This window comes from Melanotaenia boesemani, chromosome 1, assembly GCF_017639745.1.
Source record: "Melanotaenia boesemani isolate fMelBoe1 chromosome 1, fMelBoe1.pri, whole genome shotgun sequence".
NCBI lineage: Eukaryota > Metazoa > Chordata > Actinopteri > Atheriniformes > Melanotaeniidae > Melanotaenia > Melanotaenia boesemani.
Genome location: NC_055682.1, coordinates 1,213,911 through 1,228,374, shown reverse-complemented (window position 1 = coordinate 1,228,374; position 14,464 = coordinate 1,213,911). Strand labels below are relative to the sequence as shown.

Sequence of the window (14,464 nt, the reverse complement as noted above, 5' to 3'; positions counted from 1 at the left end):
GCGCGCAGGCGCGTTACCGCCTACAGTTGGGGCAGGCAGGCGCGTTACCGCCTACAGTTGGGGCGCGCAGGCGTGTTACCGCCTACAGTCGGCGCGCGCAGGCGCGTTACCGCCTACAGTTGGGGCAGGCAGGCGCGTTACCGCCTACAGTTGGGGCGCGCAGGTGTGTTACCGCCTACAGTCGGCTCGCGCAGGCGCGTTACCGCCTACAGTCGGGGCGCGCAGGCGTGTTACCGCCTACAGTGGGGGCGCGCAGGCGTGTTACCACCTACAGTCGGCTCGCGCAGGCTCGTTACCGCCTACAGTTGGGGCGCGCAGGCGCGTTACCGCCTACAGTTGGGGCAGGCAGGCGCGTTACCGCCTACAGTTGGGGCGCGCAGGCGTGTTACCGCCTACAGTCGGCTCGCGCAGGCGCGTTACCGCCTACAGTTGGGGCAGGCAGGCGCGTTACCGCCTACAGTTGGGGCGCGCAGGCGCGTTACCGCCTACAGTTGGGGCAGGCAGGCGCGTTACCGCCTACAGTTGGGGCGCGCAGGTGTGTTACCGCCTACAGTCGGCTCGCGCAGGCGCGTTACCGCCTACAGTCGGCTTGCGCAGGCATGTTACCGCATACAGTCGGCTCGCGCAGGCGCGTTACCGCCTACAGTTGGGGCAGGCAGGCACGTTACCGCCTACAGTCGGCTCGCGCAGGCGCGTTACCGCCTACAGTCGGGGCGCGCAGGCGTGTTACCGCCTACAGTCGGCTCGCGCAGGCGCGTTACCGCCTACAGTCGGGGCGCGCAGGCGTGTTACCGCCTACAGTCGGCTCGCGCAGGCGCGTTACCGCCTACAGTTGGGGCAGGCAGGCGCGTTACCGCCTACAGTCGGGGCGCGCAGGCGCGTTACCGCCTACAGTCGGGGCGCGCAGGCGTGTTACCGCCTACAGTCGGCTCGTGCAGGCGTGTTACCGCCTACAGTCGGGGCGCGCAGGCGTGTTACCGCCTACAGTCGGCTCGCGCAGGCTCGTTACCGCCTACAGTTGGGGCAGGCAGGCGCGTTACCGCCTACAGTTGGGGCGCGCAGGCGTGTTACCGCCTACAGTCGGCTCGCGCAGGCGCGTTACCGCCTACAGTTGGGGCAGGCAGGCGCGTTACCGCCTACAGTTGGGGCGCGCAGGCGCGTTACCGCCTACAGTTGGGGCAGGCGCGTTACCGCCTACAGTTGGGGCGCACAGGCGCGTTACCGCCTACAGTCAGCGCGCGCAGGTGTGTTACCGCCTATAGTCGGCGCGTGAGAAGCGAGCGGAACCGGGCCGTGAAGCAGACAGAAGGCGTCGCTGTACCCAAACCATCACTTTTCAGTAACTTTCTGGTTGGGGCTGTAAGCTGCTGATTTATTGTTAATGTTCAGTCATTGGACAACAAGCTGGATGAACTTTGGAGCAGGATGGCGTTTCAACGGGAGATTAACTCCTGTAACGTTTCTGCTTTAATGGAAACTTGATTCAACCCCTCGATCCCGGACTACGCCATTGTTCCCAAGGACTCTCCGTTTATCAGCTGGACCAGACGATACATTAATGAAAGAGGAAGGGAGGTGGTGTCTATTTCATGGTGAACAAGTGGTGCTCAGATGTGGGATTATTTCTACGGGCTGCACTCCGAACCTGGAGCACCTCATGATCCGATGCCGGCCTTATTATCTTCCACCTGAGTTCACATCGGTTCTCATGACAGCAGTGTATGTTCCACCACACGCTGAAACCAACGAGGCCATGGAAGAACTGTTTGAAGTTATCGACAGGGCAGAGACTACATGGCCGGAGGCGGCGTTTATTGTAGCAGCACCAACCTGAGGAAAGTCCTCCCGAGATACCACCAACACATCAGCTGTTCTACGCCGGCAAGAACACACTCCATCATGTTTGCATCCCTTACACAAACACGTATAAGGCCTGCCCTCGCTCTCCTTTTGGTAAAATCCGATCACACCTCAGTTCTGCTGCTGCCTTCCTATTGACAGAAACTGAAGTGACACCGACCATTCAGCAGTGGTCGTCCAATCGAGTTGCAGCATTCAAGCCCGTCCCACCAGCTCAGGGACAGCTTCATACCACAGGACATGAGACTTCTAAATGCTGTCAGCAGCAACGCCACCTTTAAATAACAACATCTTCTTATTGCTTATTATTTATTTACTGTAGAACTTATTTGTAGTGTTCTTGCTTTTTGTGTTCGACTATTTTTGTTGTGGTTTATTTTTAGCTTCGTTAAGAGAGCCTGGATCTACGAATTTTACTGCCAATGATTATTAATGTAATTGTTGTGCAATGACAGTAAATTCATTCATTCATTCATTAGCAAATACTGATCATATTGTGTCTCTCTTTGCTGACGACATTATTACCTACTTACAGAATCCAGATGTAACATTCCCAAATTGATGACAACTTGGAGGGTTTTGGTCACCTGTTTGGTTGTCTTTTAAACATTACAAAAACACAAGTCTTAACTATAAATTACAGCCCAAACATAAAAATCCAAACAGATGTCAAACTTAATTGGCTGGCTAAAAAGATAACACTTGGGAGTCCTTTCCCGAGACCTGAATGAACTGTTTGATCTAATTTCAGGAAATTGGTTGACGCTATAAAGATGGACATGAAACGTTGAACAATGCTGTCATTGGACTTTAGTTCGGGAATAGAAAGTGTTATTTTTTCTATCTCTTCATGTCACTCCCCATCATAATTCTAGACTCTCACTTTGATGCCTGGGATAAGGTAATATCACGCTTCATCTGGGCAGGAGCTAAACCGAGGTCTAAATTTAAAACCCTTCAATTAGATAAAGACCGAGGCGGTTTGGCCCTGCCCAACCTGAAACTGTATTATAATGCAGCCCATCTAAGAAACAGTGTGTTGGTGCTCCTCTGATTTTGTAGCCTGATGGAAAGAAATTGAGTTAAATGTGTGTAGTCCCCCCAAACACAGCTAGAACAAAGAATATCCAACTACTGTAGCAAGGAAAGTATCATCAGACACAACACATAACTAATTAGGAATAAAATCGTTAAAAAAGATAATTTGTTGAAGGACGCAAAAATCTTGATCTGGCCCACTTTCGCTCCAAGTTGTTACCCGGGTAGATCGGATCCTGCGTTCCTAAGGTGGAATGAAAAGGGCCTGGGAATTTGGTTGGAAAAGCCGGATTAGGTTCTTTTTTACACCACAAATCTCTGCTAAGGTAAAAGGTCATCGTCAGTATTGTTGGAGAAGGTGTGGGCACGCATCTTCTGGTCATGTAGAAAATTTTCTGGGAGACGACTTTGATGGTATTATGACATATGTTGTACCTGGTGATCCCAAGTACTTTCTGTTGGGGTTACTGCCGGGAAGTGTAGTAGAGAAACAAATACCTTTTTAAAATTCTAATTTCTAAAAACGTTCAAATTTTTTTTAATTTAATTTTCTAAAAAGGCCATTACAAGGAACTGGTTCAAAACGAATGCACCTCGTGAAGGTCAATGGCTGGCAATAAAAGAGGAAATCCACTAACTTAGTACCTCTTGTAAATACGGGTGGGTGTGAAAAAACTAAACTAAAAAACTCAGTACTGAGCAGTTTGTTGGCAAAGTCAGTTACTGAGGCGCCTTCTGTGTTTTCAGTAGATCCTTATATTTCTTCTCCTGGTAATGTTCTATAAATCTGTCAGCTTTTCTTGAAACTAACTGTGCTGTTTTAGGGCCGGAGGGCCTCTTTAGCTACCGTGCCGTTAGCTTCCAGTTCCAAAATGCATGTTTCAGCCTCGTTGATAGCCTGGCCTTGGGCTTGTATTGCAGTGGCGGTATCCGCTAGCTTTTGGCTAATTTCTTGCTTGAATGTAGTTTAGTGACGTGCAGTCAGGGGAGGCAGGCCTCAGCTGTCATGATAAAGAAAAAAAAATTAATATTAATATTTTCCACTGATCAGTGTTAAAAATGCCCTTTCAGTATGACACTAACACGTTTTTAACAGTTTATTAAGTAAAAATCGTTGAATGTGAGCATTTCATGATCAGATCCAGGGCAGAAATCCCGGGTGAGGCCGTGGCGAGCTGGGCCTCCTCTGACTGGTGATCCAGTACAAACTGGGTTCATGACGCGTTTCTGTTCCTCAGCATATCCAACATGAACTTTACAGAAATATGTGTTATACACCATGACTCCCCACAGTCTGTGTAATGTCTTTAATGTGTGTGTGAGAGAATTATTCCTGCTGATCTACAATAAAGTGCAGAGAAAAGTCAGCAGGTGAGGCAGGCAGTACTCTGCCTCACACTTTTTTTTTTAAGCGACTGGCGAGAAATCTAGCGAGTTTTCAGACCCTCTAGTGAGTTTTTCTGGTTATTGGAGACTTTTGGAGACGGAGGTGAATGAAGGTAGTTTATCTTCCCAGCAAGGAGCGGCGCTGTGCAGACCCTCTCATACGAGGCTTGGTCTTCTTGCAGCAGCAGCAGCTGAATTCTCACTGAAGAGTTGGTAATGGGGTGTGTGAGTGTAATTGAAAGAGGAATGCTGATGGGACATGAAGCATTACCAGTAGCTGCATTCTGTTGAATGAATATTGAAATAAGATGCTCTTTTCAGTTCTTACGACTGTAAATCAGTGCCTCACCAGCCATGAACCTCACTGCACGTCACTGATGTAGTTCTTCTCTTACGTTCTTTTAAGGTCAGCTTGAAAGACTTTTAAGATTCTTAGTATCTCACATTTAAATTCCTGAAGGTCTTTAGCAACTCTTTCAGTAATCCACCAGCTTGAGCTTTCATCATTAGCATTTTGTCTACATTATCTTCCTGACCTCTGATTCAGATTGTGTTGCTGATTCCATGGTATCCCTACTTTCTTACCTATTACTTACTGCCACGTTCCACCACGTTGCTTCGCCCTAAAGTCTGTATTGTAGTTCTGTTTTCACTTGCTTCAATAAGGCGACTCGACAGCCTTCACTTAGTGCAGAACTCTGCTGCCAGACTACTGACAGGTCCACCCACAACAGCCCACATTACCCCGATTTTATCAAGAATTCATTGGCTTCCAGTCTAATTTGGTGTTGACTTTAAAAATTTAGTTTTGACTTTCCGGGGCAGTACATGGTCAGGCTCCCCAGTATATTGCCGACTTGATGTGTCCCCACTCCTCATGGCCGACCTTCGGTCTTCAGGCCAGAGCCTCCTGAAATCCCAAAGACCCGTTTTAAAACCCGGAGAGACCTGGCTTTTCATGCTGTAGCCCCAGACTCTGGAATGACTCGCCCCGCCCCTCTGTGGCCGACTCCTTGGACTCTTATAAAAAGCAGGTGAAAACTATTTTATTTGGGAAAGCTTTTGATTGATGGTTATTTTTTTATTTTATGGGATTATTATGTTGTTTTATTGCAGCCATTTAATGTCCAGCAGTTTTTTTATCTGTGAAAAGTGCTTTATAAATAAACTTTACTGACTACAAATCGTCCGTAAATTTCAACATGGAACTGTTGCGGCTTTGTTCTGATTGCTGAGTCACACAGGAAGTGATGATTCTTTCCACCAATCAGTGGACTGCAGTGTGTCATGCTCCGCCTCTTTGGAGTCAGATTTTTAAGTTTGGGACCCCAACAGAAGACGGGTCGTATATTCTGGCACCTTTTCAGCTTTTACCTGTAGATACCGTACCGAGCAGTCCCTTTAGACCTGGTGGTGGAAATGGGGCTGACTTGGGGAATAATTCTGGTTCTGGGTCTGTCCAGATGGGAGCAGTCCTGCTGACTGTTTCGGGGGAGTCTGGTTGAATATATTTGTATCTACAGACAGAAGCAGAGATGCGTCGTACCTTGGGAAGATCCTGGAGGGGTTTACTCTAGCCCAGAACCGACCCGAGGATCGAATGGTGAGCGTCCTCAGTCCTGTTTCCGTTTCCCGTCTCTATCTGAATTTTCACTCAGTCCCAATCTGTCCCCAGATCTTCCCCCCACCCACTCTGCCCCGGGACTACCGCCCAGTCCATCGTTTGTTTCCACAAATGGACGTGTTGAGTCTTTCTACTGTCAGTCCAGCTCTGGCTGAGGCCCTGAAGACCTCCAGGGGCCATATGATGAAGGAGGAGCCCCAGCAAGGAGGACGCCACCAGCTGGACTCGAGTCAGAGGAGGACACTGCTGGGAGAGGACGCTCTGCAAGGTGAGGGGGAGGGGCCTGTCATGTTTGCTTTCTGATGTCATCACTGATTCCATCAGACGTGGACCGGAATGACGCTGCACTCCTGATTCCTGTTTTTTAACCTGATCAGGTCCCACTTCAGTCCTGGAGCTGCTGAGGCCTGAAGACCGACAGCGGCTGCTCGGCTTCCGCAAGTCCTACACTCAGAAAACCTCAACCCCAGACCCCCCAGAGCCCGCTCCTTCATCCTCCTCCGCCCTGCAGCTGCAGCAGGAGGCGCTGGCGGCCTGGAGAGGTGTCCACACCTCCTCCCAGACCTTCAGACCATTCCAGAAAAACCCTGACAAGCAGGCTCGCTACGAGGTGTACCTGAGCCGGCTTCGTCAGGGAGACAGAGGTAGGATATACCTCCATCTTTATTTTTATCTCTACCTTTATCTCCATCTTTATCTTTATCTCCATCTTTACCTCCATCTTTAGCTTTATCTCTTTCTTTACCTCCATCTTTAGCTTTATCTCTATCTTTACCTCCATATTTACCTTTATCTCTATCTTTACCTCCATCTTTATTTTAATCTCCAGCTTTATCTCCATCTTTATCTTTATCTCCATCTTTACCTCCATCTTTAGCTTTATCTCTTTCTTTACCTCCATCTTTAGCTTTATCTCTATCTTTACCTCCATATTTACCTTTATCTCTATCTTTACCTCCATCTTTATTTTAATCTCCAGCTTTATCTCCATCTTTATCTTTATCTCCATCTTTACCTCCATCTTTAGCTTTATCTCTATCTTTACCTCCATCTTTATCTTTATCTCTATCTTTACCTCCATCTTTATTTTTCTCTCTATCTTTATCTCCATCTTTACCTCCATCTTAACTTTATCTCTATCTTTACCTCCATCTTTATCTCTATCTTTATCTTCAACTTTATCTTTACCTCCATCTTTAGCTTTATCTCTATCTTTACCTCCATATTTATCTTTATCTCTATCTTTACATCCAACTTTATCTTTATCTCCATCTTTATCTCCACCTTTACCTCCATCTTTAGCTTTATCTCTGTCTTTATCTCCATCTTTATCTTTATCTCCTTCTTTACCTCCATCTTTAGCTTTATCTCTATCTTTACCTCCATATTTATCTTTATCTCCACCTTTACCTCCATCTTTAGCTTTATCTCTGTCTTTATCTCCATCTTAATCTTTATCTTTATCATTATCTTTATCTTTATCTTCATCTTTATATTTATCTCCATCTTTATCTTCATCTTTACCTTTTTTTCTATCTTTATCTTCATCTTTATCATTATCTCTATCTTTACCTCCATCTTTATCTCCATCTTTATCTTCATCTTTATCATTATCTTTATCTTTATCTTCATCTTTATCTTTATCTCCATCTTTATCTTCATCTTTACCTTTTTTTCTATCTTTATCTTCATCTTTATCATTATCTCTATCTTTACCTCCATCTTTATCTCCATCTTTTTTTTTTTTTTTGTGATCAAATATTTATTATCTTTTGAAATATAGAACAACAGAATACAATACAACACAGGTCCAGGACATTAAAAGTAAATCTGCACATGAGAAAATGTTACAATATATAGTCGTACAGCAAAACAAAGAAAACAATAAACACACATACGCCTCATTCCAAAAGGGCCTTAAGATCAGACACAGTTCGATTCCAAAGATTTATAGTTTCTTCCTTCGCATTATGCATCCGCGCTGTGGACAGTTCCAAGTAGGACACATCGATAAATGTTAGTACCCATTGACGATGGGACAAAGAGTGTGGAGGTTTCCATCTTAAGGCTAGCACTTTATCTCCATCTTTATCTTCATCTTTATCATTATCTCTATCTTTATTTTCATCTTTATCTTCATCTCCATCTTAATCTTCATCTTTACCTTTATCTCTATCTTTACCTCCATCTTTATCTTTGTCTCCATCTTTTCCTCCATCTTTAGCTTCATTTCTATCTTTACCTCCATCTTTATCTTCATCTTTACCTTTATCTCCATCTGGATGCAACCCCGCAGTAATGGACGTGGCGTCTCCAGGACTGATGTGAGGCCTTAGTGACGGACATGGCGTCTCGGCGTGTCCTCCAGCTGCTCCCCGCTGGACAATTTAAACTTGTTTGTTCTGCAGACGCTCTGGACCAGAGTTTGGACCCTGCCATGACGGAGTGGGAGCGCAGCAGGGAGAGGGACGAGTTTGTCCAGGCCTCCATCTTGTACCGACCTGCCTCATCCTCGCTGTCCTTGCGCTTTACCAGAGCTAAACACCAGGAGGATGAGGACATGGTGGAGGTGACCCAGGACCAGGAGGTAGGACGGCACCATGGCCCGTTACGATGCCGACTCCTGACCCGTCGGTAAACATCAGGTTCTTTGTTTTTGTTGCCAGGGTGACGTGAACGACAAACAAGCCGCCGTCAAGATGAAGATGTTTGGAAAAATGACAAGAGAGACGTTGGAGTGGCATCCTGACAAACTGCTGTGCAAGAGGTTCAACGTGCCCGACCCGTTCCCCGGGTACGGCCCAGACATGACCAGAACCAGAACTGTGACCCGGTCTTTGTGACACCTGAAATCTGACTGATTGGTTCCCCAGGTCCAGTCTGGTGGGTCTGCTGAAGGTGAAGAGAGACAAGTTCTCAGTCTTCAACTTCCTGACAGTGCCGGAGGGCAGAGAGATGGCGGGTAAGTCTTGTGGTACCAGATCTCACACAGAGCTGGTCCTCAGATCTTGTCTGTAGTAATCTAGCTAACTAACTAGTAGCTCTAGTTTGTCTCAGACCAGCAGCTATGTTCTGCCCGGTGTGATCTGGAAAAAAAGAGTCTGGAGACATTTTGTTTTCATGTTGAAATCTACGTCAATAAAATGTAGCGGAACATTAATATCCGGCTCTATGGTGTGGCTTGACCACAGGTCCGCAGCGGTGGCAAAACATCGGACTGTAGCCACGTCCTTCACACCACCCTCATCATCCAGGGCAGGAGAGACTCTCCACTAACATGGAGACGAGGTGGCAGTGATGCCGTTTGTCCAACGTGTTGATGAGTTTCTTAAATCCGGGTTGTTCTGTGTGTTAACTGAGAAAAAGTTCTGTTTGTTTATAACGTTTATTTCTCTGTGTCTCTGGATCATTTAGTCGCGACTCACAAAAATTGGACATGTTTCTATTTTCTTGTGTCGCGTCGCCACATGTGCACGTCTACATGAACAAGCACAACATTTCACATGCACGATTGTCGCTTGGCTGGAGGAGGGCAGCCATTTCCGCTTCATCGTGCAAGTTCCATAGAAAATTATGGAGAAGGAGCGACATTGCCTCCGTGTGTCCAGCCCTTAACTGGCGAGGTGTTTGCAACTCGCGCTGAAGAAAACTAAAGCAGACAGGGCGGTGGGAGGAGACTGCAGCAGTGGGAGGAGTCTGCAGCAGTGGGAGGAGTCTGCAGCTGTGGGAGGAGTCTGCAGCAGTGGGAGGAATCTGCAGCTGTGGGAGGAGTCTGCAGCTGTGGGAGAAGTCTGCAGCTGTGGGAGGAGTCTGCAGCAGTGGGAGGAGTCTGCAGCTGTGGGAGGAGTCTGCAGCAGTGGGAGGAATCTGCAGCTGTGGGAGGAGTCTGCAGCTGTGGGAGGAGTCTGCAGCAGTGGGAAGAGTCTGCAGCTGTGGGAGGAGTCTGCAGCAGTGGGAGGAGTCTGCAGCTGCGAAGGACAAAAACAATCAGATCCTTTCATTTTTATGATTGTTGAAAACCCAGATCGTAATTGTGATTAAAATTTCAATTAATCACCCAGCCCTACTTCCTGTTAGTGTTCGATTGGTTCACACACACTGCTGTCTTCTTCTTCTTCTTCTTCTTCTTCTTCTTCTTCTTCTTCTTCTTCTTCTTCTTCTTCTTCTTCCAGCTCCCCCAAAGCCTCTGGAGTCGGGAAAGAAGTCCAGGTGGGATGTTTCAGAGGAGAAGAAGAAGGATGATCTGTTGAGTGATGTGCTCAGTGCTGTACAAAGCAAAACTGAGATGAAGCAGGACGAGATAACTGCACAAGGAACACCTGCGCTACCTGCCAGAAGAATTGAGGTGTGTGTGAAGCAACAGCAGCTGAACCAGCTGACTGATGATGATGATGAGCTTCTGCTCTTTCTCATTCAGGTGAAGTCAGCTGACCAGCCGAGTTCAGAAAGGAAGACTGAAGGTGATGAAAACGAGGAGGAGGAAGAAGAGAGCAGGCCTCCCATGGACCTGTTTAAAGCCATCTTTGCCGGGTCCTCTGATGAAGAGAAGTCCTCCTCTTCATCAGAGGGAGAGAGCAACAAGGAGGATTATGAAGATGGAAAGGAGGAAGGAGAAAAAGTGAAGTCGCAGCCAGCGACCCTCTTCACCATTACCTCCTCCTCCTCAGCCGTTCCGTCCAGCCAGCCCTCAGGTGTTCTGACAGTTCTGACCCAATTCAGGTGAAACTTCCACCTGTGGGATGTCAGCTGAACCACTTCCTGTTTCCTTCAGGAGCTGCAGCTTCTGCTCAGACGACGATGCAGGAGGAGGAGTTTGGTCCAAAGCTGCCGCCTCCTTCAGCTGCTGTCAGTGAGTGTCCCACACCGAAAGAACTGGGTCAGCTGTAGGGTCCATTCACCGGTACCCGGCCCACCTTCCTGAACCAGTTTCAGAGTTCCAGTTTAACACCAGTGACATAAACCACAACCATCAGTAACACGAACCAAAACCACCAGCTGTGGACCACATAATACACAATGACATGCGATGACACAGCAGGATGTAATACGACATGATGTGACGAAATAGAACGTTTGACATGACACAACATATAGTTCAATACATTGCTATACAATAACATATTACATAATGAGACATGATACGATGTGACAAAGCGACATAAGATGTGTGATATTAAACAACATGACATGGTACGATACAAAATTCATATTCATACAGCAGTGATGCATGAATGTGGACATGAATGTTTGGTGGTGGGCGGAGAGGCCGTTGGCATCCACGTTTCCGTCAGGCTGCTTCGGGGCAGCTGTAGCTACACAAGTAGCTTAGCATCAGCAGGTGTGACTGAGAAGTGAATAAATAATGGACACATTGTAAAGCGCTTTGGGTGCCTTGAAAAGTGTTTAACTAATCTAATCTATTATTATTAAAACAACATGACATACGATGGGATACGACACAATATGACGGAATGACACGATGTGATATAAAATGACACGTCATACATGATACGGCTCGATATGACATGGTGCAACACTGATATGAAACGACATGACATAACATGGTGCGATATGTCATACTACACAATATAATGTGACATGGTACAATATGATGTAATAAGAAACATGACACGAGACGGTCATACGACACGACATATTTACATGGTATCACACAGCATACAGGGCTCCAGACTGACGTTTTTTATGAGGAGCACAGGGACCCCTAACTTTAATTTTTAGGAGCCCAAGCAGAAAATTTAGAGGTGCACACTGAAAACACCTTGCATAGCAAATATTCACATTTACTCCCATTTTTACTGTATTAGTGATAAAAACCTGAACAATAAACTCAGAAATTACATGTTTACAATTGACATTTTTTGTGCAGCAGTTGACATAAAAAACATCTTACTGGTCGCACGAATACAAAAGAATTAGACATCAAATCAGATTTGATTTGATTTTCACTTTGTAGTGGAAGCAGAACGATATCGTTGTCCCCATCACCCCCCACAAGACCTGGTACGACTGGTCCATGTAGTTCCTGGTAATAAACAGTTTCAGGGACTGATGCTCCTCCAGCCGCTGTTCCCACTCCTCAGTGAGAACAGCAGCTATTGGCTGTCCTAGAAGTCGCTAATTAGCATCATCAGCCTGGTACATGTAGTTGTAATGGATGCTGCCATAGAGAGGGACGTAGTGGGAAAGAAAAAATTAATAAAAAAAACAACCTAAAAATGTTAAAAACAGCTAAATAATAAATAAATAAAATAATGTCATATTTTCTTTACTTTTAGTTCAGGTTTTTAAGTGTATTTTGTTTTTTAATTACGAGTCTTTAACATGTCACACCACTTTTAACTGTTTAAATATTTCCTCCACACTCTTCATTAACAGACGTTACTGTGACGGTAAACCAGCAGGATCCTCCAGCAGCAGCTTCTACGTTTCATTTCCAGCCTGGTCATGAAACAGAGGTGAACGTCGTCTGAATGCAGCTGCTGCTGCTGCGAGAAGACCAAGCCTCGTATGAGAGGGTCTGCACAGCACCGCTCCTCGTTGGGAAGATAAACTCCCTTCATTCACCTCCGTCTCCAAAAGTCTCCAATAACCAGAAAAACTCGCTAGACGGTCTGAAAACTCGCTAAATACAACCACAAAGTCGCTACGCTGGCTACACTGAGGAATAATAAATTCCCCCAAAGACCCGCCTCTTTCCACACATTAGCCAATCACAGTGCTCGTTGGTCACCGCTCACACACACACATTGGCTGTCGTCTTCTTCGTTGGTGTTTGTCTCCTTTTCTCGTATTGAAGTTAGTTTGAGACAAACTAGCAGCTGATTTGTTTTTACTGTGAACTACTGGGCTGAAGAGGGAGCAGAAGTTTGTTAGAGACCAAATAAATTAAATTATTACTCCTACAAGAAAAAGACCGAATGTATCGGTTGCCATGGCACGAGTAGATGAAAAATTCACTCACACTGTCTCACATTTTAGTCGCAAAATGCCACCGTTTGGTCGCAGTCTGGAGCCCTGATATGACACGATATGACATGGTGTAATACGATGTAGAGCCCAAATAATTGATCGTCCGGCCGATTATAGACCTTTACAGCTGATATCAGCAATGTCAGCCTAAACATTTCTGGAAAAAAAAACTCGTAAAGATAAATGCTACCTCTTTGTCAAAAGACTGCCTCTGTGCTTAAAATTTTAGAATCGTGAGTTCTTGTGAGATTCACAAAGTCTACATTTTACACATGTAATTTCACCCCAGTAACCTACTACACCTGTTAACCTGTTACCCCCCAGGTCCAGATCAATGTTTTAAATGCTGCATGCTGTTTCCTGTTCAGACAGGGGGGGCACCACCTCCATCTGCTCCCCCAGTGAGGACAGCAAACCCAGCAGGAGGAGCAAAGACAAGAAACAGAAGAAGAAGAACAAAAACAGAAAGGACAAAAAGGTAAAAAGCAGAAGAAAAGGAAGAAGTAAGAAAAGAGCCCATAGTTCTTTCTGAATGTTGTCCTCCTGTTTTTCTCCAGAAGAAGAAACACAGGAAGCACAAACACAAAGCGAAGCAGCAGAAGAAGAATAAGGAGTCAGACAGCAGCTCTGAGGACAGCGACGATGAAGATGAACCCGTGTCCACAGATGAACTGCTGAGAAGGTCAGAGTTAAAGATTTAAACTTTAAAATGTATGTATACATACATATATGTATATAGTGTGTGTGTGTGTATTAGGACTGGGAGCGTTAACGCGTTGTTGTTGACAGCCTCGATCGTAATACAAAAAGATGTGCAGTGATTCGTCGTGATACGAAGCAATACGTCCTGATATGGAGCAGTTCATCATAATCAAAACAATACGTGATGATAGGGGACGATATGACATAATACACAAAGCTATCCGTCATGATATGTAAAAATATGTGGTGGTACAAAGTCATACGTTGTGATATGGAGCAATGTGATACGACATGATTGGGAACAGTCGCACATGATATATCATGAAATGACACTATGTTGTGATACCTTAACAATACGCTGTAATACGAAGTGATTGGATGTAACATACGATTTTATTTTTAATATACTATCTGACAAAATGATAAACCACGATACGACATGGTGCTATGATGCAGTAGAACAAGAGACGGTGGAAGATGTTTTATCTCTGTGAAGCTTCCAGAAACGTCTCCATGTGTCTCTGAACTGTGTCCTCTTCTTTCAGACTGAAGACCATCCAGTCCCATCAGACCTGGTGATCCCGCAGGACCTTCATCCTCCACGAGGACTAACGGCTAATCTCACCTCATCAAGTTTTAAACCTAATAAAATATTCATCATTGATCGTTTTATGCTGTCATTGATTAGTTTGTTCAGGCATGTTTTGGAAAAATAACAGAAGGAAGTTCTCAACATCCATCCATCCACCCATCCATCCATCCATCCATCAATCCACCCATCCATCCATCCACCCATCCATCAGTCCACCCACCCATCCACCCATCCATCCATCAATCCACCCATCCATCCATCCACCCATCCAC

General features: G+C 45.7%; 1 protein-coding gene across 2 annotated transcripts in view; it reads left to right on the top strand.

Moving 5' to 3' along the window:
* The window catches only part of gpatch1 (G patch domain containing 1), a 35,464-nt gene extending 21,200 nt beyond the window's left edge, over positions 1 to 14,264 (top strand). Inside the window, exons 9-20 of one of the 2 annotated variants that reach the window (XM_041983912.1) lie at positions 5,808 to 5,887; positions 5,960 to 6,176; positions 6,286 to 6,552; positions 8,317 to 8,495; positions 8,575 to 8,702; positions 8,782 to 8,870; positions 10,081 to 10,253; positions 10,326 to 10,599; positions 10,680 to 10,757; positions 13,267 to 13,376; positions 13,459 to 13,580; positions 14,146 to 14,264. In XM_041983912.1, the coding sequence (XP_041839846.1) occupies positions 5,808 to 5,887; positions 5,960 to 6,176; positions 6,286 to 6,552; positions 8,317 to 8,495; positions 8,575 to 8,702; positions 8,782 to 8,870; positions 10,081 to 10,253; positions 10,326 to 10,599; positions 10,680 to 10,757; positions 13,267 to 13,376; positions 13,459 to 13,580; positions 14,146 to 14,179 (1,751 nt within the window). In that variant the 3' untranslated portion in view covers positions 14,180 to 14,264. Of the gene's footprint in view, positions 1 to 5,807; positions 5,888 to 5,959; positions 6,177 to 6,285; positions 6,553 to 8,316; positions 8,496 to 8,574; positions 8,703 to 8,781; positions 8,871 to 10,080; positions 10,254 to 10,325; positions 10,600 to 10,679; positions 10,758 to 13,266; positions 13,377 to 13,455; positions 13,581 to 14,145 lie in introns of both variants that reach the window. The other variant, XM_041983904.1, reaches the window with a different exon arrangement.
* The last annotated feature ends 200 nt before the right edge of the window (positions 14,265 to 14,464 follow it).